The 27785-nt window shown below is 61.2% G+C and overlaps 1 protein-coding gene across 1 annotated transcript; it reads right to left on the minus strand.

Moving 5' to 3' along the window:
* Positions 1 to 1110: 1110 nt before the first annotated feature.
* On the minus strand, positions 1111 to 26074 carry AGPAT3 (1-acylglycerol-3-phosphate O-acyltransferase 3). Its single transcript, XM_049627742.1, has 9 exons — positions 25965 to 26074; positions 20043 to 20269; positions 12474 to 12643; positions 11244 to 11405; positions 10000 to 10153; positions 9321 to 9423; positions 6721 to 6796; positions 1964 to 2162; positions 1111 to 1360 (listed from the first exon to the last, which is right to left on the minus strand). Exons 2-9 carry the CDS (start codon positions 20218 to 20220, stop codon positions 1272 to 1274), a joined length of 1131 nt encoding a protein of 376 aa, XP_049483699.1. The 5' UTR covers positions 20221 to 20269; positions 25965 to 26074; the 3' UTR covers positions 1111 to 1271.
* Positions 26075 to 27785: the final 1711 nt, after the last annotated feature.

A 27785-nucleotide genomic window follows, 5' to 3' on the forward strand; every position in this document is an offset into this window, starting at 1 on the left:
CACCCGTTACCTTTCCTTCCTTTGCTAAAAAGAGGGAACAACAACAACAAAAAAAAAAGGCGAGGGGGGTGTGACTTGAAAACAGCACGCGGGAGGCTTAAGGAAGAAGTCTGATGCAAGCGGGTGGACAGCGGGATGCTTGAGCCGATCCTGGGGAGACGCCTGCTGGGGAGCCCCACGCCCAGGGCTGCAGCGAAGTCGGGACCCTGGCAGACACCCCACAGCAGGGGGAGCTGAGGCGGGGCAGTGCTCCCAGGCTCCCAGGTGAAGCCTGCGCAAGGAGGTGCCCACCCCCGCCCCGGGCACCCAGGCACCTGCTCGGGGAAGGGAGGGGGGGGCCACCACCTCTACCTCTCAGGGAGACGAGAGCCATGAACAGACCAACAGTAAAAATAAAACCCCTAGGAGCCGACGAGCTCCCAGGGAACAGTCTCCAACCGCCTCCGGAAGAGAGGAGGTCTGGTGGGGACATTCTTTGAAACCAACATCCATCCAAGAGGCCCGTGGGCTGCAGGGCAGCTGTCCCCGGGGCTGGCGGCAGGGGTGCGGCCCAGTAGAGGGGCTGACGACTGAGCAGGGAAAAAGAGGGACAGAGGTCTCAGGGGGCGGATCACTTTAGAAACGGATGTAAAGTGCTTCCACACAGGCTCAGGGAGGAGCCAGGCAGCCGGGGTGGGGCGTCCCCACCGCCAGCTCAGGGGCACCTGCCCGGCCACCTGGCGCTCGGCCCGCCCTGGTCACCCGAGAACACGCGGCGGGAAGTGTGAAGACAGGACGGGCAGGTGCTTTGTGGGCCTGGGGGCTGACATGTCCTCGTTCCCGGGAGGGACGGGGAGGGTTTGCTGGGGTCGGGGGGGGGGGGGGGGGGGGGGGGCAGGGGGAGTTCCCAAAATAACTGGTAAAAACCAAAAATGGATCTAAGTTTAAGAAGAGAAAGCAGCCGAAGGCTCCCTCTGGCAGACAGAACTCTCGCGAGGTCGCGGTGGGGTGGGACCCGGCCCCCGGCAGCGGTGGGCCCGCACGCACGGCGCCCTCGGAGCCTGGCTCGTGGGACACTGGGACCCCGCCCGGGGTGCCGCTGGCGTCATCGTCCGCAGGCCTTCCGACGGCTTTACTCTTGGCTCAAGGTTTATTGGTTGATATTAGTCACCAGTTAATACGAAAAATAGTTTCTAAGTGTCTTTTCCTCCGATCTGGGTGCGTGGTTCTGTTTTTAATCGAGCTAACTGGACACCGCCGTCGGGTTACGTGTGCGCCACCACAGCCAGGAATCACTCCTTTTTCTTAAATTCTTGGTTTCCGTAGCTAGAGCCTTTTTCTATTTCAGTCACTCCTATTAGCCGGCGGACTCCAAAGGAAGCTTTGAAATAGGAAAGAGGCAAGGTCAGACTGATGGCTTGGCCGTCCCGTGAGGGAACTCGCTACTGGGCAGGGTCCCGAGGGGATGGCAGGCCAGCCCTCTCCCCTCCCCCGGCCCCTCCCACTGCCGTGCTCAGTCCGTCTGGGGGGGAGTGATGGCCTCCGCTCCTCCAGCGACAGGAGGTGGGTGCGGGCCTGGTGGGGGCTGCACTGCCCTGTGAGGTGCCCAGGGACAGACTGGGTGCCCGTCCCTCCGACAAGGATACCTGGGCAGTCCCGAGCGCCCACGATTCTGTTCGGGACAGTAATGACCATGTCCTCAGAGACCCTCAGACCATCAAGCCCCCCCAAACCCCCCAAACCCGAACGCAGACAGAGTAGCTCAGGGACTCCCCACAGGCGCCTGCCCAGTTCAGCACAGGATGCCACGAGAGCACGTGGCCCTGGGACCTGGCTGTGGTCTCCACGACCCTGTGGCTTAGTGGACAGAGCCCGCTCTCTGAGGCCAGAAGGGCTCCAGGCGCACCCAGCTCCCTGCGGAGCTCTGCGGCTGGCGCTCAGAAGATCCCCGACCCTGAGCTGTGCTATCATTCGCGTGCGTTACCTGCCCCCACAAACCCCAGGAACGTCAGGATCAGGAGGGGGGAACCACTCGCAAAGACGCCGAAGACACAGCTGAAAAGAGGAGACAGCAGGACCGTGGCCCAGAAGAGGAAATTCAGAAGCGTCCACGGCCTTCTGGCAGGTTTGAACTGCTCTCCTGGAAACACGCCCTTCTGGTTATACATCTCCTGCAACGCGTCCTGAAAGAGTCAACGACAGTGGCCGCTGTACTGACCAGTACTGACCACGGAAACGGACTCAGTCTACCACAGTCCCGCGTAAAGAAAGCGGCGAGCCATGAGTGCGCGGCAGATGTGGGACGGTGTGTCCTTTGCGGAGCCCCTGGGCTGCTTGTGTCAAAGCTCAAAGCCAGCCAGGCACAGGCAGTCCCCTCCGCCTTGACCTCATCGCCTCCTGCTACCTTCTAAAGGCGGGGCGGGTGGGGCACGGCCTTGACCTGCCTGGAGCCCAGTCGCGCACCTGCCACAACGCATCCCCCTGCCCCCGGGTCTCCCAGGGGAGGGGCTCCTCTCATCCGGGACATCCTTTCCTGCAGGCACCTGTCTGCTTCCCGGGGAGGGGGCGTGGCTCCTCTCGGGGCTGCTGGTCCCGCCCACTGCCCTGTCTAACCGGGAGGGCTCAGGCCCACCCCCTGTCGACACCCACCCGGGAGTGGTGGCAGGATCCTGCTTGCAGGGGTGGGGAAGGGGGAGGGAGGCGGCCAAGCCCGCCCGCCGTCCTGAGGGAGGACCTGTACAAAAGCCAGGTGCTCGCGGCCCCCGCAGCACGTACACACCTGCTCCTCCCGGGCGGAGGCGGCTCCGCACCGTTCTGAACGGGGTCCCCCCCCCCCCCCGGCGGGAAGCGTGTGCCAGTGTGCACATGCACTGGGCGTGTGGCCCTGGCCCGCGTTTCAGGGGGAACGGCATTCACCCACGGCACACGGGAGCATTCAGACTCGGTCACATTGGGGCTGTCTCACTGAGACGAAACGCTGGGCCGGACCCGCCGAGGCGGCCTCTTGGAGCTGGCTCTCGGAGCTCCCGCCCTCTCCTCCCGACCCTCCCCTGCCCCGCCTGCTCCCTTCCTTGCAAACCTCCGCTCAACATGCTGGCGCTGGCGAGGATCCCAACCGCCGACGCCTGCAGACCCCTGACCCCATCCCCCCGAAGCCTGGCGGCGGAGGGGCCCCGGGGCCACGGGCCCAGAGCGCACATTCTAGGAGGGCTCGAGTGGCCAGGAGGCAGGAGCGCTGGCCTCAGGGTACCACTTCCTGACCGTGCAGCAGGCGCGCAGACGGCGCGAGGGCAGGAGGCCGGGAGGCCCAGGGACGGCTCCGCCTGGCACCGGCAGCCCCGTCTCCACATCTGCAGAATGGGGAAGCCGCGGGCACGACCTCTGTACTCCGCTGGTGAGAGCGTGGTCCGTTCCTAGGTTATGACCGGAGGTAGCCGTGTAAGGTGTCAACGTGTCTCGGAGGCTGTTTGTGGCTTCGGGATCCAAGTGCCGAGCCTGGTCACTGCAGGGGGCCAGCCGGACCCTCTACTCACACGACCCGGGGGGGCAAGGGGCCTCTCACGCTCAGCGTGAACTGGGCGTCTCCTCGAAGCACAGCTTAGAAACATTTCGCAAAGTGAGTAGGCTACGCCAACGGTGACGGCACGAGTCCGTGTCTCCAAGAAACGCGCAGCACAGAGCGGGACACGACCTGACTGTTCGCAGAGGACAACAGGCCGTCACCCGTGGCGCAAGGCCAGAAGAGGGCATTTAAGCGGAGTGAACTGGGGTGCCCGGCTGGCCCGGTCATTGGAGTGGGACTCCTGATCTTGGGGTCGTGAGTTCGAGCCCCACGTCGGGGGTGGGATTTATTAAATTAAAAAAAAAATTTTTTTTAAAGATCTTCTAAAAGAAAAGGAGTGAGTTAAATCTACGTACGTCAACGCTGACAGACATAAAAACGACGGTGACCGGAGAAAGAAAAAACAGACAGCACACGGTATGCGGTCCTTACTGTAAAATACATGTGACAGGAAGGACAGCCGAGCCTACCGTATTAGTATATGTCTCGATACTCGAGAAAAACATGGCAGATAATATAAAAATACCTCAAAAAGTCGCGGATGTCGAAACTTGTCGCTTGGTGCATTTGCACCAGGTGATCTGGGGAGGTACACCTGGGAGCCGGAGATGAGGCCCCCGCTCCGTCCCCTCCGGGGTCACCATGCTCCCCCCACACCGATCACACACACGCTCAACGGGCACGCGTGCGAGACGCGCTGGCAGCCTCCCGTGAGGGGCGTCACACGTCCCCCACACACCGCGGCCGGCTCTCTCGGTACACCACATCCCCAAGGCATAGCCGTGTTGATGGTCCGCAGTTCGTTCACGCGGATGGATTCGCCGCGAACGGAAGCACACACACTGGCTCCCTATTTCCCAGTAACGCGCCACCAGGTCACGGCTCATCTCGTGCCGCGCAGATGCCGTTGCTCACAAAGGCCTGCGGCAAGAGTTTCAAACTCTTTGACGCGGACCTAGATTCAGGGACGCATTCCCCGCTTCCAGCTGGCGGGTGCCAGGTCTGCCTTTCCACCCACCCGAGACACACACGCCGTACGGATTCTGCACGCAGGCTGCGTTTCTCTTCGGGAGAGAGCTGTGTTCTTGGAAATCCCGCGTTCCGTCTAAGTTTTCAAATGTACGGGCATTAAGCTAGAGATGCTACTCTCACCATTGTCCTCTGCTCTCTGGTCTGCTCACCTTTCTGTCTCTACTGATGCAATTACGCTTCTAACTGGTCGGTCTTGCCCGGGGATTTCTAGATCATTAATATTTTCACAGGAAAAGCATGCGGTACAGCTGATCCACTCCTGTGGCTTTGCTTTCCGTCACTGTGACGTATGCTGTTTTTATTATTTTCTTCGTTCTATTTTGTGTGTGCTCTCTGTTTTTCTACGTGTATTCACGTATAACGTATGCACGTGCCAGGGTGCTGTGTGCGGTTACTGTGAGGACAAAACGTGCGTAAGACATTTAGAAGAGGTTCTGATACGTAGTAAGACGTGTGTCTAATGTCAACGTGACGGTCGTTCCCTCCCGGGGAATCGGTCTTGTCTCTCTGGTTGTTCTAAGAGCTCCTGGTCGTCTTTGGTGTTCTGCAATTTCAGTGATAACTGGGGAGTGGATATCTTTTCACTTACCCTGTTCCAGACTTGTGGCTCTTGAACCTGACGAGTGCTAGGAGCTTGACGGCGGCCTTCTGACCCCTGCTCCTCAGCACTCCTGCCTCTTTCCAGACCCACCAGCAGTTCTTTTCTGGACCTCTCACTTTGCCCTCCGTGTTTTCTGTACTTCCTTTTATGTTTGCACTCCCTCCTGCTACCTTCCCAGGAATTTCTTCTCCATCTTCCACTTTACTAATTGTGTCTTCAGCTGTATCAAATCTGCTGTTTAATCTATTAATTAAGATTTTACTGTCAACAGCTAGATTTTTCCTGCCTGTAAATTCGACTCGGTTTTTCTTAAATCTGCCTTTTTTTCTGCAGATCCTTCCCTTCTCTTTTCAGTTCCTTCTTTGTGCCCCATCGCTTCGGACGCACTGATTTTAGACTCTGGCAGTTCCACTGGCTACAGTTTTTGGAGAGTTTATCTCTTCGGTTCTTTGTGCGCCCTGCCCATGTGGTCTGGTTATGAGCTCCTCCCCGACGGAATTTTCCCGGAGGAAATCGTGAGCAGCTGAGGTTCGGAGGAACGTCCCTCCGGTCCTGCGTGGGCTTCTCTCAGGAACTCTAGTGATTTGCCTAGAACCACTTGAGTTGATATTTTGGTTCTATTCTCCTTGAGCTGTGTCGCTAGCATAGCCGTTCGAGGGCAGACCCGTGGTTACGTGTTATCAGGGAGCCCTTGTCCAGACCGAGAGGAGAAGGGGGAGCGTCAGAGCCATTTCCCTGCGCTGGAAAGTAGGTTTCTTTCAGTTCACCGTGCGGGGGAAAACTCTCGGAGGGTCCTGAGGCCTGGATCTCAGGATCTCAGGGACCTGGCATGAGATCAAACCCTGATCTTCTGTTCCGGGTAGGCGCTAAAAATCAAGACTCCAGGCTGAGGGGACTCGCAAAACCCGCTGGTGGAGCGTGGCATTCCCGGGTCACAGGCTCGCCACCTGCTTTTCAGCTCAACCTCCTTTTTGGACCCTTAGAGATTTCCCAGATTTTCTTAAGAGCTCGTCAGTGCCTTTAAAAGGGTACTTGTTGAATGCAGAAAGGACTTTCTCATTCTCTAAGCCTCCCACGATGCTGAAGATGAAGATCTAACGTCCTGCCCACGTACGGAAACCAAGCTGGCAGGGCGTTCAGGGCAGGGCGTGCTACCGGGGAATGGAGAGGGAAGGACCGGGGTGGGTGGCATAAGGATAACCTCATGTCACCTGTGGCGTGCACACGTGCGTGTGCGCGCGCACACACACACACACACACACGCCATATATATATGTGGAGGCTACAGATCTATACCTTCTTTTACACGAAAAAAGGAAACAAATGTGACAGAAAGTTAACCAGCCGCGGTTGTAGAAGCACCGTGTTATCCTCTACACTCGTCTCCAGCGTGTTGATTTCTCACAAGAAAATGGAAAGAATAAAGAGGGTAGAAGTGTTCGAGGACTGCAGACGCCCCGCCCCCGTCTCCAGAAGGTCCCACCTGCCCTGCGAGCCGCCCCGTCCAGACCTCTTCACGAGCCCCCGGGGAGGAAAGCTGAGTTACCTTCTCCTGGTACAGTTTGTGGAGCCACTGAGCTGCTTCCTTTTCATCCAGCGGGATCTCTTCCAGAGGGAATCTCCTGTTTTGTTAAGATCGAGAGCAAAGTGGCTCAGTGTTGGATGGCATCGCACAGAAAAAGGGACGTAATCGTGGCACAGCTCGGTTATTCTCTGCCCCCTCCCCCCGCCTTTTCTGGTCACGCCTCACTCTCAATTCCTAAAAACACACAAATGTCGAAGGCGTCCACCCGGGCACATTGGAGCGCCTGGAGCCCTGCGGGACCGCGGGGGCCCCGGAGGGAGGGCCGGGAGACCATTCACCTTCGAGGCAAAGCCAGCGACTCTCACGAGGGGTTCTCCTGAGCAGATCGTGCCCCGTTCCCACTGTGGAGGGCGGGCATTTTGGTTCGTTCTTTGGAAATAGTCAGAACTGAGAGTGTCTTCCACTAGGCCAAGAAAATTACGTATTTCACAAACGAAAGCTACGTGCTCCAAATACGAAAAGCGATAGAGATTCAGGACTTCAATCTTCACTCACAGACAGCTGACTCCAGTGAAGACACGAACTTATTTACGAAAGTGCTCAGCAGCCGCATTACCGGCCCTGGAGCCCGGGTGTCCAGCTGGGGAGGGGAACCGGGGCAAGGACGGGGACCCGCGGCAGCCGCGGCACCTGAGATCGCCAGCAGGGGGCGCCGGGGCCCACCCAGCAGGCCAGAGTAAGGGCGGCCCTGGGAGAAGCTCTGTGGCTGAAGGCATCCTAACCCTGTCTCTAAGAAAATGGAGAACTTTGCTTCTGCGGATTAGACCTCCCGATCTCCCCCCCGTATTTGAAAGGAAAACGGCAAAGTTTTATAAGCACATGTGCCGTCAGACATGGGAGTGACGCGGGGGCCACACGACAAGCAGCCTCTGGGTGGCTCTGTGGACCCCCAAAGTTCTTGGGAACTGGTGTGCCACAGGTGAGGACACGAAGTTCCGAAGGGGGCTGTCCACAGAGGGAGGGCTGCTAAGGGCTTCCAACTCACTCGACTGCCCTCCCTGGCTGTACATCCACATCCCAGAGTGGATGCCGCAGCCACGTTCTATCACAAGGCGGCCACGTGCAGTATGAAACGTATAAAATAAGGACTCAAAATGGTGCTAAACATAAAGATAAAGACGGGCATCTATCTCCTGGCGTCGACTCAAGCCTCTTCAAGGCTTCTGCCCCAAGGGCCAGCACAGACTCCGGGAGCTCGGGCCCCCACCACCAAATGCCCCTGACCTTGCCCCCAGTGCAACTTCACCGGGAGGGGACAGGAGGTGGGGTCAAAGGGGAAAGCCCCCTCGGGCCAGGAGAACTTTGGCTGGATTATAAGCACGTCGTACACTCGTCGGAATCCTGCTTTTATTCAAGATACCCCAATGGCAAGTATCACAAAACAGGAAGTTGAAGCCTTTAGAAGCTCTAAGCACATATCCATTACGAGATTAGGTAAAATGTCACTCCATGCCTTTTGCAATAAAGGGCACGACAAACAGAGGAAGGAACGGGTCTCCTCCTGCCGGTGGGGGGCGGGGGGCACCGTCCACTCGGAGGGGCAACCGGTGCGGCGGCCGTGGGCACCGGCCTGGGGCTGGACCGCAGAGTTCCCCCAGCTCCTTCAACCCGCCAGCTCGGACCCCGGCGGCCGAGGCGCACCCCTGACTCCCCGGGGACCGGCTAGGTGAGGGAGGACACAGAGCCGGCCACTGTTGCCACCGCCCGGGACCACGGCATGTGTTCTGGTCGGAGTCACGGCCAGGGTCAGGTCAGCCCCAGATCAGCCACGCAGTCCCTGGTGGTCCTAGAGGCCTAAGGGCAAGGATCCCGGGCTCTCTCCCCACCCCAGGATGCAGCGAGGCCTTACACCGACTTCGAGCTCTGCTGTGCTGCACACTTCAGAAGGAAAAAGCCTCCCGGCTCACTCTTCACATTCACAAAGTTACTCCTGGTGGGGAGACCAGGGCCCCCCAGCATGTTGTCGTTTCAAACATGTACCTGCTCACGTTCTCCACACTCACCGGAGGGGGGCCTCTGACGAGGGCCAGCGTGACCGGCTAGACACCCAGCCGGTGCTGGAGGGTGTCAGACACAGGAGCTAACGGCTCCACGGGACCCGCCCACACGCCGGGGAAGGTCCTGCCCTCCCGGGCCTTTGAAGGGACGGAGGGACGGGCAAGTCTCCCCAGGGATATTCGGACAGAGAGCGGAGTAGGAGGGCGTGCAGGGAATCACGCCCGAGCTGGCCTCACAGTCCCCACTAAGAGCATCGGCCCCTTGAGCTGGGACAGCTCACCCTTCTGTCGAGAGCAAGCCTGGTCACTGTCCAAGCTGAACCTCACTCGGCCCCTTTTAAAAAGAAGGGGCTGCTGCTCCCCCAGAGCTTCCAGAACATTCTGCCTTTACCCCCGCACCCACCCCTCCACCCTGCAGGAGGGGTGCTTGTGTCTGTCCCCACATCTGCAGTCCTGGGGAGAAGGCTGCCTCCCCTGGGCGCAGGGAGGGCCCGGTGCCAGGGGCTGGGGAGGTGGGCGGGGGGCGGGGGGTGGCTGCCACTGGCGGGGACCCTCCCAGCTCACCTCACGCACATGTCTGCCTCGTACTTCTTCCCGTAGAGGATCCCCAGCAAAGACGGGTTCTTGTTTCCGCGGAAATTCAGCGTGACGTCATACACGGCTGCGACTGTAGGGAGAGGCGGGGGTGAGCCCTGGGCCAGGGCCGCAGCGCGCCCGCACCTGCCCCTGCGGCCGCACCACTCCGCCCCCGCATCCCTCGGCGCCCACCCCTGCACCACAGCATCGCTGGTGCCCACGCCGCACGGCACGCGCGCGCAGCTCAGCACCCGCACAACCCCGAACCCGCCCCGCACAGTCCTGCGCCCCACCGCAGGCTCACCTTCCTGCCACGTGGGTACGCGGGTCGAGTGCAGTTACTGACCGTTCGTGTCCAAATTTACTGTCTGGCTGCTTCCTACTTGCTCTGCTCTTTGTCCCCTCTCTTTGATCTTGCCTCCGTTGGGATTAATCAGGAACACATACGGTTCCCCTCGTAAGGTTTGCAGTTACACGCTTTTTCATCGCTTTGCTGATTCTCCACTAACTAGCGTTCCGCCGAGTCGGAAAGGACACGACAGCCTCACACACGTTAACCCCACCCACTTGCCTCTGCCTGTATCTCACGTGCCATTTGCGTGGCTCGGGGCAGGTCACTCCCCCGTCCTGCTGCACGCAGAGCCCAGGGCAGGTGGCGGCCGCTTACCTGTCCCCCGGAGGCACTGGACCGCCGTGGTGAAGCCCTTGGTACGAGGCAGCAGGTGGTACTTGAGGGCGGGCAGCCCCTTGGAGGCGGCCACCTCCATGCTGACGCGGTGCTTCTTCTCCGTGAAGCGCGTGCCCTCGCAGTACAGGAGGAACTAGGACACGAGAGCACGGGGACGGAGGTTACCCCGGCGACAGGCCCCGGGGAACGTTCCCACCCACAAAGCGCGCGTCACTGGATCTGTCAAACTGACGGCACACTCTAGCGACCAGCACGTGGCATCGCTGAAAACGCCGTCCTGTTCAGGGCTGCGATCCACGCTCCAGCCACACAAAGTCCCTCACCCAACGGCTAACGGCATTTCGCTCGTTCTCAAAGAAGGCAGAACGCAACTTCCCGGAAGCAGGCAGGTGTCCCTGCAGCCTTCTGCCCCCCTGAGCGGAAAACAGGCTTTCATCCCTTTGCCTTAACGTGAGGGTCAGAGATGCTGAGAGGGGGGCCGCTTCTCAAAGAACTACTCTGCCAGAGACCGGAAAGAAAGACCAGAAAGAGAAACGCCGTTCGGGCGCCTGGGGGCCCAGTTGGTCGAGCGTCCGGCTCTCGTTCTCAGCTTAGGTCATGATCTCACGGTTCAGGAGTTTCCGGCCCCACGTCGGGCTCTGTGCCGACAGTGCAAGAGCCTCCTTGGGATTCTCTCTCTCTCTTTCTCTCTCTCTCTCTCTGTGCCCTTCCCCTGCTCACACGCGTGCTCTCTCTCTCTCCCTGCCCCGCTCAGAGTACACGCGCACTCACACAGGTGCGCACGGGTGCTCTCTCTCTCAAAAACAAACAAACTTAAAAAATAAAAAGAAAGAAACCATCTTCAAACCGACTGTAATTTCTGTAATTTCAGATGGCCATCCCACCAAACCCAGGTGCCTGAAGGGTGGATGTTGTGAACGGCAGGGTAGATCTTCTTGGGGCCGAGGTACAAACGTATCCCCCACAACCGTGGGGTCCCTGGGGTTTGCTCCGCAACCTGGCGCCCCCCGCCCCGAGGCTGCTCCCCGCAGAGAAGTCTCCTGAGGGGCCCCGCTGGGGACGCAGGAAGGGGCTCCCGTCTGGGCTGCAGCGGGTGGAGGCGGCCGCCCTGGAGGGACGCCCCGGCCTGCAAGTTCAGGTGCGGGAGAGCCCGTGGGCTGACAGCGGCTGGCTCAGGCCCAGGCCGCGGGGGTTCTGGGCACGGGCGGCCGACGGGCACTCACCCACATGTACTCGGGGTAGTCCGCCAAGCGCTCCAGCCCCCGGATGACGGTGTCCCGGTCTTCCTCCCACCTCCGCTTGCAGAACACGATCTCCAGGAAGTACCACGTCCAGCCGATGAGGGGGACGTACAGCAGCTCCCTCTTCGCCAGGACTTTGGAACTCGGGGGGGGGGGGGGGGGGGCAGGTGGCGAGGGTCAGAACCCGCTCAGGCGCCCCGGACCGGCTGGGTGTCCGGGGACTTCGCCGTCAGGGAGGAGGCCGGGCTCTGAGCCTGGCCGCCGGTTTCAGCGTGACCCCAAGCACGCAGGCGCGCTGTCCCACAGGCGAGGAGGCTGGGGCGCAGGCCTGGCGGAGGGAGGGCGCCCGCCGTGGCCGCCGGGCCTGGGGCTGCCTGAGGGAGACCCGGGGCCGCAGGGCACAGAGGCTTTCTCTGCATCGTGCTCCTCGGCCTGCCTCGCGGGGCCCTTACCTGACACAGCTCAGCTGGCAGGGACTCTGGGTAAGCCTTCCCCAGAGGAAATGTCAGAAACCTGAGCTCAAGACAAGCCCCGGGGAGCTGTGGGTGCCCGGACCCCAGACTCTGGGAGCAGAGGGACCAGGGGCCTTCCTTTCCTGGGAAAGAAAACCCAGATACCAGGGACCCCCGCATGGCTCACCCCGAGCACCTCCCAGGACCCCCCATCCCTCACCCCCAACACCTCCTAGGACCCCCTATCCCTCACCCCCAGCACCTCCCAGGACCCCCTACCCCTCACCCCCAGCACTCCCTGGACGCCCCCATCTTTCACCCCCAGCACCTCCCCGGGACTCCCGTGTGGCTCACCCCCAGCACCTCCCAGGACCCCCCACCCCTCACCCCCAGCACCTCTTAGGACCCCCTATCCCTCACCCCCAGCACCTCCCTGGACCCCCCCATCCTTCACCCCCAGCACCTCCCCGGGACCCCCCACCCCTCACCCCCAGCACCTCCCTGGACCCCCCATCCTTCACCCCCAGCACTTCCCTGGACCCCCCACACCTCACCCCCAGAACCTCCCTGGACCCCCCACCCCTCACCTCCAGCACCTCCCAGGACCCCCCACCCCTCATACCCAGCACCTCCCCGGACCCCCCCACCCCTCACCCCCAGCACCCCCCCAGACCCCCCCCCATCCGTCACCCCCCGCACCTCCCCGGAACCCCCCGACCCCTCACCCCCAGCACCTCCCTGGGACCCCCGTGTGGCTCACCCCCAGCACGCCAAACCGCTCGCACATGGTCCACCCACAGAGGAAGTCGATTTCGAAGTTGTGGTTGAGGATGACCACCACGTGCTCCTTGCCGAAACGGTCCACCGTGGCCTGGTCAGTGAAGAGCGTGCACTCCGTGCAGGACCACCACTCCAGAAGCATGACCAACTCTGCGGACACACGGGGCGGCGTGAGCGGGCAGGGGGCTGCGCTCGGATCCGGGCCCCCACTGTGGGCGGGCACAGGCCGAGACCGTGCCCCAGGGGACGTTCACAGAACGTCCATCCAGAGCGGGATTTCCTGCTGGAAATGAGTCTTGGCGCTTTATGTTTCATAAATTAGATTTTCCAAAATTATAATTACCTTTTCTAAACAAAAGTCAGGGAGGGGCGCCTGCGTGGCTCAGTCAGTTAAGCGTCTGACTCCGGCTCAGGTCACGGTCTCACAGTTCATGGGTTCGAGCCCCGCGTCGGGCTCTGTGCTGACAGCTCGGAGCCGGGAGCCTGCTTCCCATTCTGTGTCTCCCTCTCTCTGCCCCTCCCCTGCTCACGCTCTGTCTCTCTCTCTCTCTCTCTCTTTCAGAAATAAGCAAACATTAAAAAACTTTAAACATAAGTCAGGTAGAAGACAAATTGGAAAGCAGAAGCAGAGGAAAGCAGTAATTTCTAAAATTGTGAAATGTCCAGGTGTGATTCCCACACGTGCTGTGATTTGAGGGACTGTCACATTGCAGCCGCCGACTGGGAGGGGAGAGGGGTGGGCGCACGCGCACAGTCAGCTGCGGGACTGCTGAGGTCAGCAGGGTGGCTGTGCTGAGCCACTGCCAGCCAGCGTGGGCCCACCGACCGGGCCAGGCGTCCCGAAAAAGGTGGCCTCACAGACCAGGAAGCCCGACTTGCAGGCTCAGGGTCTCCACGGGGCAGCCCCGTTCTTTCTCGGTACCAGCCCATCCGTCTTCTGAGGGGACCGTCCCTTGAGGATGGAGGGCAGGGCCTGGAGACTGGGCTCCAAGCCTGGGAAGGACACAACTCTGTGTCCCCATTTACAGACAGGAGAAGACAGTAGCTTCCTCACAGGGGCCTCTGGAGGATTCAACGGGCTACAGTTTGTGACGTTAACACCCAAGAAACAGAGAACCGAGGCTGGTTTCTCCTTCTGATGGGCGTCCCCATCAGCCCGGCCCAAAGTGGGGGCTTCAAAAGTTCGGCCCCCGGCACGCTCCCGATCGTGCAGCCTCTGGGGTCTCACCTTCCTCCGTGATGGGAGCTGGATGAGAAGTATGCCCCTCGGATGATACCTGAACTCACCAGCCAAAGTCCCTGCCACCCAAGGCGGGGTCAACAGAAGAGGCCACCTGTCAGAGGCTGACTCAGCACCCGGGAACCCGCCAGTCGTGGCCACGTCTATCCCACATTAGACTGCACTGGAGAAAGGCAGGGGCGTGGAATGACAAAGGATCCGAACACACACTTCTCCAAAGGTTACTCACAAGTGGCCAACGAGCACACAAGGAGACGCTCAGAATCGTCAGTCATCAGGAAAACGCACACCCGGGCCACAGTGAGACATCCCTTCCCGCTCATCGGGACGGCCATGGTCACACACAGACGGGGGCAAGTGTGGGCGAGGGCAGGAGACACTGGAGCCCCGCACGGCGCCGGTGGGGACGCAAAAACAGTGCAGCTGCCGTGGTTGGAACAGTACTGGGCGCGATCTCGGAACAGACAGGTGGGGAGACCCAACGACCCCACCCGGGGGGATCTGCCCGGGGGACACGAACGCAGATGTCCACGCAAAAGCCTGTGCACGCACGCCCACAGCCGCATCGTTCGTGACAGCCAGAAGGCAGAAACTACCCGAGCGCCCAGACTGCTGGACGGATGGGACACGATGTCTGTCCGCACCAGGTGATGTCGTCCAGCTGCACCGTGGACGGGTCTTGAAAGCATCGTGCTCAGTGCGAGTCTGTCTTCAAGGACCACCTGCTGCAGGAATGTCCAGAATGGGCAAATCCATGGACAGAAAGAAGCGTACTGGCCGCAGCGACGAGGGGAGTGACCGTCAGTGGGCCGGGGTTCCTTTCTGGGCCGAACCCCAAAACCACTGGGCGGTATACTTCAAGTGGGTGAATTTTATCTCAGTAAAGCTGTTGACAAGAAAAGGAAAGAAAGAAGGGAGGCCACAAGGCCACTGGTGCATCTGAAAGCCCATCCCCTGTGGACCGGGCTCCCCTGGCCCCCCCCACCCCCGGAGAGCCGCACCCCACAGACGCCCACACCAGGTGACGAGCCTTGCTCCTGCCCCTCCCTCTCCGGCTGATTGTCATCTAGCCGATGGCAGCAGTCCGGCAGGGCCTGGGCAAAGTTCCAGGTGCACGCTGGTCCACGAGAGACCGTGGATGGGACCGTGGCTCCGAAAGCGATCGGCTAGGGCACCAGGAAGCGGTTTCCCATTACTCTAGTAAGAAGACTTGGGGTCTGCCCTCTTAACAGACCTTCAGCGCACAAGCCAGCATCGTTACGCGTGGGCATGGTGCTGGTGGCCACGGACCTCTCGGACCTTCTCACCTCGCACGACAAGAGTCTACGCCCCTGTGCGCCTGTAGGGTTTGCCGACCTTGGGTCCCTCATATGAGCGGAGCCGGGTGGTGCTTCTTCTGTGACCGGCTTATTTCACTCAGCACGAGGTCCAGCACTTGCCTGCGTGTGGTCACACGTGGCAGGAGTTCCTCCTCTGTTTTCCACTGTACACGGACCACATTTGCTCCATCCGCTTATCCCTCGATGGACACTGAAGGTGTCCCGCTGTCGACTCCCGTGGACGACGACGCTGGGAGCGCGGGCAGACTCTGCAACGCTTCCTCATCGTTAGCTTGAGAGGGGCCACTGATGCCTCAACCTCCAGACTCAGAAACGCCAAGGGCAGCGAGGGCAGTGCGCCAGCTGTGGGGTCCCCCACGTGGTCAACGTCCCGCGAATGCCGGCTTTCCCAGCCATCGCTGCGTTTCACGGAGGCATCCGGAACAGAGCGAGACAGTGCTCATCTAAGACTGACGCAGGGCGTGGAATTTTCTAAAAAGGATCTTTTTCAAGGCCGTGTCTTCACTTAGGCTTGAAAACGCGTGCCTCACTCACGCTGGCACTTATAACGATGCCTACACACCCCTTGTGGCCACGACCGCTTCCCAAGACGGCCCTGGACAGCACACCGTTGGAAACCACGACGCGGGCTCAGAACAGCCACCGGCCCTTCGTGCTGGCCGGTGACAGCGGTGAGGACACTGAGGCCCGGCCCGGCCGCACTCTGCAGGCAGGCAGAGGATGACCACGTCCCGCCATGAGTTGGATCTCAAGGCGGCCACAAATGCAGGCACGTTGCATCAGAACGGAGGGACGCGAGCACATCACCACCGCACGTAAGGCTTCTCCGGGTCCCCACGACCGCCGAGGGGAAGCACAGGGCAGCAGCCCGGATGCACAGAAGAGCCCTGTGGGGGGCGGCTGGGCACGTGGCACCCGCGTTTGCGCGCAAGGACACGGGTGGCGTCCTACAAGCAGATGTGCGCTGGCGGGCAGGCTTCCCCCTCCTAACGCAGCCCCTCGCCGTGGCCAGCACCGGGGACCTCCGCCTTTCTGATGGAGTGAGAGGTCTGACCCGGGAGTGACCAGACGGACGGACACCGGCCGCCCCCTGTCGCTGTCCTGGAGATGGGCCCTATCAGAGGGTCGCCTGATGGAAGGCCGCTCTTTCCTACCAGCCGTCGGTGGGCGGAGGGTCCCTGCCTGTGGTCCCGGCCGAGCTGGGGAGCATCTGTAATTAGCAGTTCTGCTGGTTGGCTCCTGAGCCCTCACTAATTTTTTTGCGGTTCCCTCCGTTCAGGCACATGTTTGCCCTTCCACGGCGAGCGAGCGTTCCCTGCTTACCCCAGCCCCGCAAGGAACATCGCTGCACACGTGCTCCCTGCATCAACTTCTGCTGTGAGGCTGGCGGTTTTCTCCTTTGCAGCCAGGAAGCTTCAGTCTCGGCCGGGTCGGCCGAGAACAGGCCATGTGGCTCCACGCGTGTGCCCCTAAGCTCTGTGGCCAGACGACAGTCATGCTGGGAACGCGGTGGTCAGCGGGAGGGCGCCAGGCCTGACGGGGCGGGGACAGGACCACACATCCAGTTGAACAGAAGGCAGGTTCGGGGGCACTGAGATTCCAGGGCTCACCGTGCGCCCCCGGAATGTAGGGGAGCCTCCCACGCGGCCCTAACATGAGGAGGACTTGCCCCTGTATTTCAGGGTAACGTGGAGAACACCCCCAAATTCAGCAGGTGCCCTGGGGGCTCCCATGGCCTGGCACTCAGCAGCAGAAGGCCGGGCTGCGGGGGGGGGGGGGGGTGAGGGGCCCCACCCAGCCCGCTTCACCCCTCCAGCACGTTTTCTCCTCTCCACGCTTTCCGCTACTTTGTCTGTTTTGCAAAAAAGGATTTGTCGTTGCTCGTTTAATCCACCTTGTTCTAATAGCTCTGAGGTTGGTCTGATGTCTGTTTCCCACCCTGCCCTCCCTTAGCCAAGTCCAATGGTGACATGGCCGCTCTCTTCCTGGCAAATATGAGAATGGAGGGCTGGTGGGGGTGGGGCACCGGAACACTGCGGCCCCCCCATCCCCACCCGGACCCCTGTTTCAGCCTCACAAACCGGGCATCACTATGTAATAGGATCGTTCAGAGGTACCTACTTGCCGTTTTCTCTGACTTCCTTCTTTCTTGCAGCTCAGCCCCTGTCGTGCTGTCAGCTTTATTCTCACCAGAGAGAGTTTTCAGGTGCTTGTCCGTGGGCTGTGAGGGCTGCCACTGTGCATTGGCCTCTGGCGGTTCCTGACTTGTGCAGGCAGCTGGGCCAGGGTGGTGAGGCTCCCTCGGGGTCAAGGCCTCCCAGCCCCTGACTCGACCCCGCTGGGCCGAGACCAGGCCCATCGGTCCAGCCGGCAGGTGCCCGGCTTTCCTGTCTGGGTATTTGTACAGCCTGCCCTTTGTCTCCGTGGGCTGTGACTTCCCTGGGGCAGGTCCACGTGTGGATTCTGTTTCTTTCCCTGCTGGGCATGCGCTGTCCCCCTAGAGCCACAGAACCACGTCTCCATCCATCCGGGGGCGTCCTCGGCCATCACCTCCCCCGGCGCTGCCTCCCCGTGTCCCCCCACAGACCTGCGCGTCCCCCCTTCCTTCTCATCGCTCCCGTGTCACACTTCCCTGGCGGGGCTCCGCCGCACGTGTGCGCCCTGCGTGCCCGTCCCTCGTGAGCAGGGTCCAACGTGACGGAACACGCGTCTTCTAAGCGTTCACTTTAAAAACTACAATTACGGTTTTTATTTATAGAAGTTCTATTTGATTCTTTGTCACACCTGTCGCTGTCTGTCAGTCTTTTGTTCTCCTCGGATGACCGGATGACCGTGAATTCCCATCTTATCTGTCTTGACAGATTCCTCAGGCCTAACTCGGAGCTACTGATCCCAAGAGGTGCCTCGAACCTGCTCCCCGTCCCCGCCGGCCACGGCTCCGGGTCCTGGTGTAGATCCAGCGTCCCCCCTCCCCTGCAGCGGGCCCAGCTGGGGCCCCGGGAAGGCAACCTCGAGATTCAGTGAGCACCCCGCTTTCTGCTGGGTGGAGGGGGCGGGGCTGAGAGGTTCCCTTACTTCCTGTGAACCCAGCCGGCTTTCTCCGGGACTGAGCTCCTCACCATCCTGCTGGAGGCGGAGTCTACAATTTTGTTTTTATTGATTAGCATTTGCCCTTTGGGTGTGTGCTCACGTCACGTCTTACGCTCATCAACAACTCATTGTATTTTTCGAGTCAGAGGAATTCTGGTTCTCCCCCCACTCCACCCCCACACACAAATCGTGTCTCATCCAGAAAAGAAACCAAACCCTGGGCACTGAAGCTGCTATGTGTGTAAGGCAAGAGAAAGCCACAGGCCGGCGTGCTGGCCTCGGCAGAGGCAGCGGGAGGTCACGGCCTCCTCGACGGGGCTCCCTTCTCTGCCCCGGAACCGGGAGGCGAATGGAGACCCACCTTTCCCCACACGGCAGGCACGCGGTGGCTATTACTCTCTCTTTAGTGGAAAAGAAACATGGTCTTACGCGAAAAAATGGAAACGGCACAAAGTCAGACGTGTAAATAAATAAACGTAAACCCTAAAAAAAATAAAAGGCAAAATAAACAGCAAAGAAGTAAAACAAAAAAGGAAAAAAGTAGAAGGCCCTCCTCCCTGCACTCCCTGACACTCAGTCTCCCGTTGACCCCTTGAGACCCTCTGGGCACGAACGGCCGTGTAGACGTGCACACACCTCATACACACAGTGTTCAAAAAAACCAGCATGCCACGTACTTTGCGGGAGACCTTCCCTTTGCGCTTAAAAGCGTGTCTTAAGCAGCGCCAGGGTGGCTCGGTCGGTCGAACGTCCCACTCTTGGTGTCGGCTCAGGTCACGATCTCACAGTTCATGAGTTCGAGCCCCGCGTCGGGCTCCGCGCTGACGGTGTGGAGCCGGCTTGGGATTCTGTCTCTCTCTCCCCGCCTACCCCTCCCCTTGCGCATGCTCTCTCTCTCTCTCTCTCTCTCTCTCTCTCTCTCAAAATAAATGAGTAGACTTTAGGAAAAAAGGATGTTGAAGATGGTCGTCTATCAAGTCGAGAGACGGTCCCCGGTCGGTAACGGCTGTGCCAGGCGGACTCACCATAGCCGGCCTCCACTCATGGGCACTGCGGCTGCCGCCACTTTTATGCTAATATAGAAATGACACGACGAGAATGTCTGTACGTATGTACTTCTGCAGATATCCCTCCAGGTACATCCTTATTTTGTGGGTTAATCGTCAGAAGTTGCCGCTGGCGAGCTGCCCTCCTGACGTGTGCCTGGCTCCCCCCCACCCCAGGCCCCCGTGCGGCGTTCACCTCTGTCAACGGTGGGCTTTGTCGTCGAGGTCTGAACACGCACACGTGCATACAGGCCTCAGACACACACGTCCACACGCAGCTGTTTAACCAGGACGCAGGCAGGAGCCCTTCTCTTCCACAGAGAGACGCTCAGATAGGTACCAGAGGACAGGCCACCCGAGGGTTGCCTCACGACGCTCTGGTGACAGGCTGGCAGAGCACACGGGACACGACCCCGGCCCGTGTGCTGGCAGGGACGGGGCTGGGGGGTGCTGAGCTGAGTTGCATTTGTTCTCAAATATCCAAAACCCCACGTTAAACCTCAGGAAACTGGTCTCTGCGGGTCTGAGCGGTCAAGTGCGGCAACGTCACCTGGGTCAGCCAGACCAAGAGTCTGAGGGGGGGAGCGTCTTTCTGCTCGTGTCCTGGCCAGGAGCCAGCCCTGAGCACCCTGGAGCACCCCCCCCCACCCCCCAATTCCCAGCCCGGGGGTCGCCAGCCAGGCCCCCGCCTCCCGGTCACGTCATCGGAAGCCTTCGCCACCCCCGGGGGCCCCTGCCCGTTACGGCGCGGCGTGTGTGGGGTTCATCCGACAGAAAGAACCCCCCCCCCCCTCCCCCCCCCCCCCCAGCCGTGCGGCGCGGGCCACACTCACGGCTCCACAGGGAGTAGGCGAGGCGGCAGTTCAGCCGGCGGTACAGCTGCTTGCTCAGGGGCCAGAGGACCAGCGTGCACAGCTGGACGGAGTTGATGAGCAGCCCGCTCACCACGAACACGAACCCGATGAGGAGGTGCACCGCGAACTGCGTCTTCAGGTAGGCGAGCGGGCCCATGGTCGCCGCTCAGTAGCGAGTGCAGGGTCCTTCAGCGAGAACGGCCGTCCTGCAAAGGACAGGGGGCAGCGGTCAGGAGGGTGCGGGGGCCCCGGCGGCCGCAGGCCCCGGGGACACGTCTGCGGTGCTCACGGCACGGCCCCGACCTGGGGCCCGACCCCCGGCAGCTCACGGGGGCCGCACCCCGCGACCCCACCCCGCACCCCACAGGCCCACACGCGGACACCCCCGGGCACACAAGAGAGGCAGAAAAGACTAGAACCAATGTCCCCGAGCATTACCAGTGATTCCCTCTAGGAAACGGCATGACAGAGAGTTTTTATTTTAGACTTTTTACCACGCATTTACCGTCGTCAAACTGCACACGAACTCTCCAGGAAAACAGATCCACGATACCGTAACTAATGCCTCCTAATTCCCAAACAGTGGTGCACTTTTTAAGCTAAAAGCCTTTGTTTTGGCTCTAACACAAAGGCGGTGACTCACCCAGGAACCTGACCAGTTTTTGTCCCCTTTTCACATGCATTTCTTATTTTCAACGGTGAAGCCAGAAGCTCACAATTCTTGGTTGAACTTGTCCCGTGAGCTGCCCCGTGACCCCCTTGTGGGCAGAGAACCAAGCAGGAAGTCGTGACCCAAACTCAGGGCTGCCCGCGGCCGGGGCACCCGCAGACCTGGTCCGTGGGAAAGGCGCCCGCACCCTCTTTGGGGGTGGGGCGCGGAGGGGGCTCTGAGCCACACACCGGGCTCCCCGACCCTCCAGGGCAGGCCCCGCGTCACTTTACAAGCTGACCACACCTGCGGGCACACGGGAACCGGCCACCCCCAGAGAATAAACCGACTGGGCCAGAAATAAAGTGCAGTGACTTTTAAGGCCGAGTCATAAAAGCACAACTCTGCCCGGCCCCCGGTCCTTACATAGGGGACCTGGCCGCCCTGCCAGGAGGACATGTGAGTGGCAGGCTCTGGACGCGGAGGCTGACTGTCCAGCTCCAGCCAGACCTTCGGATGCCCGCAGCCCCACGAGCAATCCCGACCCACCCAGCCCATTGTGTCTGAAGTGCCCACCCTGAGAAGCGTCTTACTGCCTCCTAGGGGTCACTGCAAACCCCCCTCTGAGCAAACAGAAGCACAGACAGGCTCAGTGCCTGGCTCAGGGTCACAGCGAGAGAAGGATCAGGACCCAATTCCAGAGTAGGCAGTGAGGCCGGGTCCACGCTCCTCCCACGGGCAGGGGCCCTTCGGTAAAGCAGTCTCAGACATACCGGCCGGGCCTGACCACAAGCTTCTTCCTTGCCCTGGAGGCAATGGCTTTGGCCAGACCTGGCATTGCTGTCCGTCCTCCGGCACCGAGGCCGGCCCGTGGCAGGCTCTCTGCACCCCACCGCTCCAGCAGGCCCGGCTCTGCCCGCACCCCCACCATCTCGGATTCGGGCCTCGTGGGCCAGAATAACCAGGGTCCCCGGAAGCCAGCTCAGAGATCGGCACCTCAGCCGTCATGCTTTTTGAGGCAGATTCCTAGGTTCTGTGGCCGACCTGCTGTTTCCATCACTAGGGTGCGAGGTATGAGAATCTGATGTTAAAGTCAACCTTATCGAGGTACAACTCATGACAGCTCAGACGCGCTCACTGCTGTGCGGCGGGACGGCCTGGAAAGCCACTGCCGTGGTCGAGTCTGGGAGCCTCCCCTCGCCCCTGCCCCAGCAGCACCGCTCCACCCGGCCTCCTTTCCCGAGGGCTCACGCGAGGAGACCCACACGGGACATGCCTGGTGGCTCAGTGTGCACCACAGCTCCTTCCACGGCGTGGGGGCCCCGCTCCGCCCCTGCACCTGTTTCACAACAAGCCCCCGCGGCTGTGAAGGTAAGTAGCCAGTCCCTGGTCTGCCCCCGAGGCTCTGGTCTAAAAGTCCATCTGCAGAACCCCCCGGAGAGCTGCACCCACCCCTTGGCCCCATCGCCAGCACCACACCCTCCTGTCTGGGTCCAGCTGGCCTCCCGGCCGTGTCCCCAGGGCTAAGTGGGGGACCTGACAAGGGCTGATCCCCGGGGCTAAGTGGGGGACCTGACAAGGGCTGATGGACGTGGCGTGGGGCTGGTAGTGGTCCTGGGGCCTCGTTCCGATGACTGCCCTTCTTTGTGAGCCTCGGCCACCACCGGTCCCTGCTGCAGCCACCCTAGGTGGGTCCTAGGTGCTGTGTGCCGGGCTCTCGGGCACCAGAAAGTGAGCCTGGCCCGGGGCTCTGCTGAGGCTGGCCGTCTTCCGGCATGTTCCCCTGCTGCTGGTCAGCCGGGCTGTCAGGATCTGGCCCGGATACCCGAGAAGTGGGGTCAAAATGCACGACTTCACCTGGGGGCCAGACTCCACTCTCAGGAACGTCACCCGCTGCGGTCAGGGGTCCTCCCTCCCACCCCGCGAGAGTACGCTGTGCCGACTGTCTGCTTGGACGCTGGCGCCCCAGCCACACACCGCCGACACCGGCATCACAGGCCTTCGGGGACAGGCGGCAGGGGTCCCCTGCAGAAGGGTGGGGGTGGGGCGACGCCCCGTTCCCACTGGGCCCACACGCTCCCAGCCTCTCCCCGGCCTTGGCCTCCCACTGGAGGGGCAGGAGCACGGCCGGGGGAGCCCTCGACGCAGGCCGCCAAGACCGCTGGCTTGTGCGCCCGACAAAACCGGCTTACCTTCTCACCGGACGAGTTTAAGCGAGTCTCTACGTTTTTAAACCCGACTTTAAATACGCGAGCGCTACGCACTCTGGCACATTGTGAAGTTTCTACTTTCTAAATATGACTTCTTTTAGAGGCAGCCAAGGGGGTCTAACGCCTCACTGCTCAACAGCCTCTGTCACCGTCCCCCCTCAAAACGCGGGGCACCACCCTCCTCTGGGAGGCCAGGGAGCGTACTCCCTCCCGTCTTCCCCGCCGGGTTTGCATCTCCCGTGCCGTCTCACGCGACCTCGCTGTGACGAAATACATCATGAAGTCTCTCGACGGCCACCCGACCCAGCATTCCCGAACAAGTTTACATTTCTTACGCGCGAGGCTTTAGGCCAAACAGTTCCTCCTGGATGGGTTACTCGAAGACGCTCCGTCCTAAACACTTGGTCTGCGTCTTGTCTTGGCTACGGCCACAGCGCCACCGGGCACCCTGTGGCCACTGTTGGTGCCCGCTGGAAACTGAGGACCAGAAGGGCCCAAGCGGCTTCAAGACCTACAGCTCAGGACGACGGGGGAGGCCAGGGCCCGGGCCTCGGCCATAAAGCTGCTCCCCGATTTGTGCGTCCAACAAAGGAAGACGAGGAAAGGCCCGGAACTCGGCCCTTCACCCGTCCGTGACCGTGACCACAGCACACCTGGGTGAGCCCCCCGCGCCCAGGCCTCAGAAGAGGCCACCTGCTTCTCAGGAGCGGCCCCTGGGGCCTGTGGCAGGCGGCCGCCCCGGCCCGCGTACCTGGTACCCCCTCACTAATGCTCAGACGCCATCACCGACAGAGCAAGGAAGCCTGGGCCTGTCTCTAAGCCCCTTCACTAGATAATAGGTCTAGATCGTTCCAGAAGCCCGCATCTGCACAACTTGATCCTGACGGTGAGGTGGCTGCCTCCTGACTTTGCACCCCTCCTCAAGGTGGGGGTGTGGGGTGGAGTCACCCCCTCGGGGCTGGAAGGCAAGGACGGACCGCCGGCCTGTCGGGAGGGCAGTAAGCCAGGCGACTGAGCTAAACGCGGCCTCACACGGAACTCAGGGGCCGCCGGCCACCACAGACGCCAACCCGGGGCGTCTGGGGACGCCAGCCAGCCTTCCCTCCAGCGTGGCAGGAAGGACTGGGAGCCCAAACCAGACCCTCCTCCCAGCTCTAGCGCCCCGCCCCCGAAGAAGGGGGACCCCTGGTGGGTCTGACACCCTGTCCCTCCTGGTGCTTTTGCTGCTACAAGCCTGTGGTGCCCACGGCCGAGCTGTCTGTGGCTTAGGGCCACGAGGGGAAGGGAGGAAGCCCCTTGCAGCACTGTGACACCTCACCGCCGTCACGTGAGGCCCCTGGCTGCTCTCAGAGCCCACTGGGGCACCTCCCGTTATGGGCGAACGGTGTCCCCCAAAAGACGTGCTGGGGTCCTAACTGCCAGCACCTCAGAATGTGGCTGTATTTGGAGACGGGGTCTCTGAAGAGGTGATCGCGTTAAATGAGGTCACTGGGGTGGGCCGTAAAGCACCCTGCCTGGTGTCCTCGTAGGGAGAGATTCGGACACGGTCTCCCGCAGAGGGGGACCATGTGGGAAGACACACACGGCGGGGGTGACGCTGTCTATAAACAGATCCCTCCCCCACAGCCCCCACGGGGATCCAGTCCCGCCCACCCCTGGATCTCAGACAGCCAGCCTCCAGAACTGCCCGCCGAAGCTGCCCGGCCCGCGGCGCTCTGTCCTGGCCGCCCTAGTGGAGTGACACCCCTGCCACAAATACTCCGGCCATGTCCCCAGACCCCAGGCCCCTCCCACGTCCTGCTGGGAAGCCTGGCCCCGCCTCACCGCTCAAGGGCAGAGCCCTCCTTCCCCTGCACCTGCCTCAGGGCCCGTCCCCAGACGCCCAGGGCCCCTCTTTCCCGGCACTGGTCCCTGGGTCCCTCTTATTCATGAACTAGCCAGTCGGGTGGTCTGACCTTCAGATATCCTCCCAGGCGCCCCGTCTCCCGTCTTTGTGGAAACTCCCACGTTTCTGACAAAGCCTTTGCGTGGGAAAGAAACCGAGGCCGGCAGGGCGGCACCGGGCATCTCCATCACACGGGCTCCGTGCAGGGAAGCACCGCATGGGGACCAACTCAGACTCGGTGCCAGTCCCTCCACCCACGTGCCTCGCGTGCCTCCGCCCAGGGTGTCCCCATCACACAGCGGGGACGCGGCACGGGACCCGAACCAATACCGTCGTCCTCCGACGGCACCGGGTGCCCCTTCGGCCGTGTCTCCTGCTCTGCTCTGGCTGCCTCTCCCGGTGACCTGCGGCCCGACCCCGGGGACCAGAGGAAGGTGCAGCCGTGGGACCACCCCTCTGGGACCGCTGCCCCTCCAAGCCGTGGCCTCAGCTGGCCCCGAGTGCTCTCTGTGAGCCGACAGCGGCTGGCAATGGGAGAAGACATTCAAACACGCCAGAGGGCAGCGTTTCTGATGTTCTAGATACGTGGTCTGCATTACAGGACAGAAAGAGCCGCTGAGTTTCATGCGGATTTCAGTCATCCGAATTCAAAGCCCGCGATGAAGCAGAAAAGCAGAACTGTTACCTTCCCTCCTTCCCTCTGTCCCGTCCCACCCACGAAGGCCTATGCGTGAGGCACGCACAGTCCCCCGGAGGCACCACAGAAAGGCCTTGCCGGCTGGCCGCACAGAGGACACCCCAGGAGCGAGCCTGGGTGTTTGGTTTGCGCGCGGGCCGTTCCGTTGTTTCTGAGTCGGGAGACACCGGAGGACAAAACCCACGAACAGGGGAGAGTCGAGAGCGAACACCGTCTCGAATATTCTCGAGCTACCCCGAGACACGTAGACGCAACGTCAACTGCCCAAAACGCAGCCCGGAGCCAGGAGTAAGGCGCGCGCTCCCCGAGCGGCCAGCCCGGGCCGCACGGGAGCAAATCCACATCACTCAGAGCGGGACCCTCTAGCCCCTTGACCGGTCCCTGACCGGCTGCTCCTCCCTCTGGCTGTAAATGTGGCAGGGGCAAGAGGGACTGGGTGGCTTCCTGGCCCACGACCCACCTGGTGTGAGCGGGGGCGGGAGGGGCGCTGGTGGCAGACATCCTTCTGACAATGACACGGAGGGGCAGGCGCCGGCCGGCGGCCCGGGGGGCACCGCCTCAGAGGGTGACCCTGCGCCCATCGATGACATCACGAATGAGAGCACAATGGCCACTGTTGTCCACGCTGACCTGACCACGACGCTGAGAGAAAGGCTGTATCCTATCATCATGTTATTGACAGGGCCAGGAAGCGGAAAGGGTATTTTTATGAGGCCAACTAAAATTGTACGTCAAACACGATCCTATTTCTGAGTCTTTGAGGGACCACCTTTCGTTCTTGGGTAAATTCACTGGCAGGGACCATCTTATCCTTCTACGGGCCAAGAAGTAGGACATGTTTCTTTGCTAACAATCGTCTGTCGCCTCGTCAGATTCCCAGAACCACCGAGAAACCGAAAAGTCTAGGAGGAGGAAGAAAATCATCCCTATCTGCAAATGACAGGTGTGTATCCCGCAGACCCAAGAGAATCCACTGTGGCCAAAGTGCCACTACACACAACAGATGACAGAGTGCCGCATGCAGTTAACACAATGTACAGAGATCGACATTCTCAGAACGTTCAGTAACTCGCTCTGACTGAAGTCATCAGAAGGGACCAAGACAGCGGAGAAGTTTAGTCATTTCTACCCAACAGCCCCAGGACACTGGCCTCAGGTGGTCATCCGAGACCATAGAGCAACCCCGGAAGCCATGCACGGAAGATGGGGAGCTCCCGGCCGCTGGCGGCTCTGCCCCCACCCCCCGATCATCTGGGGCCCCGGCCACTGGCGGCTCCCGGGTCGCTCCACTGTCTTTCTAGCAGCAGAAACAGAAAAACTGCACGTCCAGGACCAGGGGTTTCTCCTAAAGCAAGTGGGGAGCGGGCTCACAGTCCAAGCACTTAAGGCAGGAAGATAAGCCCGGGGACCACCGTCCAGTGGGCACGCCTGCACGCGGACACGCAGATGCAGGAGGCACACGGAAGACAAGACCCCACGTGTGTCTGCAACGAAACGATCTGACGGCGGAGCCCGCACGAGGACACGGCAGAACATCCTGAAAGACAATAAGCAGGCCTAGCAAAGGGAACAACACTGCCCTCCCTGTGCCCCACCCCTGGCAAGGCAGGCGTCAGGACGTGGGGTCCCCTCTCCGGCGCTGGGGCCCCGCTGGCTTCAGGGCTCTGCACACAGAGAACACGTGGTCCCTCAACCGCAGCTCGGCCCTCAGGGCCTTGCCGCCTCCCCTGTGCCCCGCGCCACCGGGTGGGGGTCCCGGGGCGGCCTGTGGGGGGCGGGCCCCGCGGAGCACGGTGGACGACAGCCCCAGGCGGGTGCCAGCCCACTGCAGCCACACTGACGCCCCTTCCTGCTGGGCCCGGCCCGGGCTGCTGACCCGCAGAAGCCGGTGGTGGCCACAAGTGCCACACTGTGAGGGCGTGTGTTAGATGGTGACACGCGATTGACACGCAAACCGTTCTAAGTTACAGATGCACTTGAATCCTAATTAAAACACCAACCGGTCCCTCAGCTTCACCGGGAACTAGACAGGCGGGTGCTACAGCTCGTGTGGAGAACCAAACAAGAAAGAGAAGCCGAGAAGACCACGCACGGGACCAGGGAACGGCCCACAAGATGTCACAACTACGACAAAGCCTCGAGCGAGCCCCGGCCCGCGCGGACAGACAAGCAGACCAGTGAGCTGGACCGGAGCTGACGGCCCGCGGGCCCTCACACCCGCGCAGGTGCACCCCTGCTGGACACGCCGAGTGTGGCTACTGGCTTAGCAAACACCACGCCT

This window comes from Panthera uncia, chromosome C2 (genome assembly GCF_023721935.1).
Source record: "Panthera uncia isolate 11264 chromosome C2, Puncia_PCG_1.0, whole genome shotgun sequence".
Lineage (NCBI taxonomy): Eukaryota > Metazoa > Chordata > Mammalia > Carnivora > Felidae > Panthera > Panthera uncia.

What these genes read in the sequence shown, in the direction of transcription:
- AGPAT3 (XM_049627742.1), bottom strand. Translation starts at nt 20,220, where the DNA reads ATGGGCCCGCTCGCCTACCTGAAGACGCAGTTCGCGGTGCACCTCCTC. An exon ending in ACTACCCCGAGTACATGTGG is followed by an intron (nt 10,154 to 11,243) that starts GTGAGTGCCCGT and finishes CTCGTGTCCTAG; the next exon opens with TTCCTCCTGTACTGCGAGGG. An exon ending in GAGGCAGACATGTGCGTGAG is followed by an intron (nt 6,797 to 9,320) that starts GTGAGCTGGGAG and finishes TTAACAAAACAG; the next exon opens with GAGATTCCCTCTGGAAGAGA.